This window comes from Volvox carteri (assembly GCF_000143455.1).
Source record: "Volvox carteri f. nagariensis unplaced genomic scaffold VOLCAscaffold_422, whole genome shotgun sequence".
NCBI lineage: Eukaryota > Viridiplantae > Chlorophyta > Chlorophyceae > Chlamydomonadales > Volvocaceae > Volvox > Volvox carteri.
This window is the reverse complement of record NW_003307951.1, coordinates 1-2,500: the sequence shown is the minus strand read 5'-3', so window position 1 is coordinate 2,500 and position 2,500 is coordinate 1. Positions and strand designations below refer to the sequence as shown.

Below are 2,500 nucleotides of genomic sequence, written 5' to 3'. Positions count from 1 at the left end.
AAGGACTGCCGCGGCAACAACCTGGTCGAGGTGTTTCCTGTAGCAAGGGCGGGGGCAGGGGCGGATGGCAGCCATGGCGCTAGCAGCAGCAGCAGGAGCAGCAGCAGCAGGGGCCGTCGTCTTGTGATGGAGACCATCCATCACAAGACGGAGCGCTTTAAGAAGGATGAGGCCCTGAGAATTGTGCTCCCTTCAACGCTCTCCCAGCACATCCGGACTTACACAGAGTATGCCCGGCCAGCGCTCCTCAACATGAATCCCAGCATTGACGATGCCAGCAAGGAGCCTCCCTTCCTGTTCCTTGACAGGAAGGGCAGGCCGGTTGCAGGTGTCGACGCCCCATTCACGGACGAATGGAAGCTTATTCAAAGGAAGTATGGTGCACCCTGGCCGACAGTATTCTGCCCCATGAAATTTAGGCACCTCCATGCCACTGTGAGGTTCAAAGACCTGGTGGACAATGTGGCAGACCAGGAGGAGGAAGCCCTCGCAGGGGATGCACTCGTCATGGGAAATTCTGTTGCTGTCTGGCGCCGCCACTACATAAAGGGTCGTGACAGCATCGTGGCACAGAAGGCTGTTGGGCACCTCGGGCGCTGGCGGGCCATGGAGAGGCAGAAACAACACGGTGGCGGTGGTGCTGCTGACACTGGAGGGGCAGCGGCAGGCAGGCAGCAGGGTCAATGGATGCAGCACCAGCACCAGCAGGACCGCGACAACCAGGTTGTGGATGAGGATATGGGTAAGGCTGAGGAGGCTGACGAGGAGGCTGAGGAGGCTGAGGAAGCGGAGGAGGCGGAGGAGGCGGAGGAGGAGGCGGAGGAGGCTAAGGAGGAGGCGGAGGAGGCGGAGGAGGAGGCGGAGGAGGCTGAGGAGGCTGAGGAGGCTGAGGAAGCGGAGGAGGCTGAGGAGGCTGAGGAGGCTGAGGATGCTGAGGATGCTGAGGAGGCTGAGGAGGCTGAGGAGGAGGCGGAGGCGGCTGAGGCGGCTGAGGAGGCTGAGGAGGCTGAGGAGGCTGAGGAAGCGGAGGAGGCTGAGGAGGCGGAGGAAGCGGAGGAGGCTGAGGAGGCGGAGGAGGCGGAGGAGGCGGAGGAGGCAGAGGAGGCGGAGGAGGCGGCGGAGGAGGACAACGATGACAAGGAGGAAGTGCAGCTGCCACTGCAGCAGCAGCACAGGCAGCCAGCCAACAACAGCTGCAGCAGTGGCCATGGCAACATCAACGGCAGGCAATTGATGTGCCCACCCTTGCTGCTGCCACGACAACTGCCAGTGCAGCAGCCACCACAGCTGTTGAGGCTTGGCAAGCGCTGCCACAGTTGCAACGAAACTCCAGGCAAGCGACCACACCTCGGGTCAGGGGGAATTCAAGCATCATTGTCCAAGAAACAGAAGTGCAGCATGGGCCAGCACCTACTACGGACCTGCGGGGGTGATGATCATGGTGACCCCAGCAGCAACGAGGAGGAGACAGGGCTTGTGTGGCGGAATTGGCAGCAGAAGCAGAAGCAGAAGCAGGAGCGGCTGCAGCAGAAGCAGCAGTTGCTGCAGCAGCAGGTGCAGCGGCTGCAGCAGCAGGAGCAGCGGCTGAAGAAGCAACAGCAGCGGCTGCAGAAGCAGCAACGGAAGCAGCTACAGAAGGAGCAGCGACAGCAGCAGCAGCAGCAGCAGCAGCAGCAGCAGCAGCAGAAGCAGCAGCAGAAGCAGAAGCAGAAGCAGAAGCAGCAACAGCAGCTGTGCAAGCAAAAGCAGAATGATAAAAGATAGCAGCAAGGCCATGCTGATGGGTGGTGTGATGGCACCCATGGGGGAGAGGGGGAAGATGTGTAAAGAGGAGAAGACCTATAGCAATGGGGAGGAGGGAAGACCTGGCAGTAGTGGAGCCATGTGTGTGGGGGGGGTACGTTGTGTAGTGTAGTGGGTTGGTAGGAGCAAACGGTGGAGGAATGGTAGGAGATGTGCATGGCTATGATAGGGGCCCCACTCATGTCGGTCAAACATTAGGGTTTTATACATATATGGTTTTAGGGTTTTGCCGCCCGCATGGAGAGAAGCCCATGGGTCACACAAGCAATAATGCTCATGTACATGCACAGCATCTACAGAGGATACAACGCAGTGCCACCACACATTATTTTGCAGTGCCTTGGCCCTTGCTTGAACTTTGTGTGTTGCTGCTTGGAGGTGCTGATTGTGCGGTTGGGGCATCACTCCAAGCGGTAGTTGAATGCAGATCCGTGCAGGGTGCACGTCACGAGGGTGCAGGGTGTGTGGGTTAATAGCGTGCATACCAGGGCGCAAAGCACCCCTATATATGCTGCTTTGCGAGCTGGCATTAACCGTGGATGTGCGCAATACTTTGCGAGGCCATAAGGCTTATCCAGGAAACACTTCAACGCTCGGTCGTACACCAGAAGGATAGACTTGTTTAGGCTTCTCGATGGCCTGTGAAACATTTCATGTGCGCTGTGTAAGCAAAAAGCTATTGCAGCAAAGGCTTATT

The 2,500-nt window shown here is 58.4% G+C and overlaps 1 protein-coding gene across 1 annotated transcript in view; it reads left to right on the top strand.

The window, feature by feature from the left end:
- VOLCADRAFT_101161 (uncharacterized protein) overlaps positions 1-2,220 on the top strand; it is a gene marked incomplete at both ends in the record, with an annotated part of 6,492 nt that extends 4,272 nt beyond the window's left edge. The window contains 2 exons of the mRNA XM_002959613.1: positions 1-1,476; positions 2,182-2,220. The exon at positions 1-1,476 is cut by the window's left edge and continues 600 nt beyond it. Coding sequence (XP_002959659.1) covers positions 1-1,476; positions 2,182-2,220 — 1,515 coding nt within the window. The remainder of the gene's footprint in view (positions 1,477-2,181) is intronic.
- Positions 2,221-2,500: the final 280 nt, after the last annotated feature.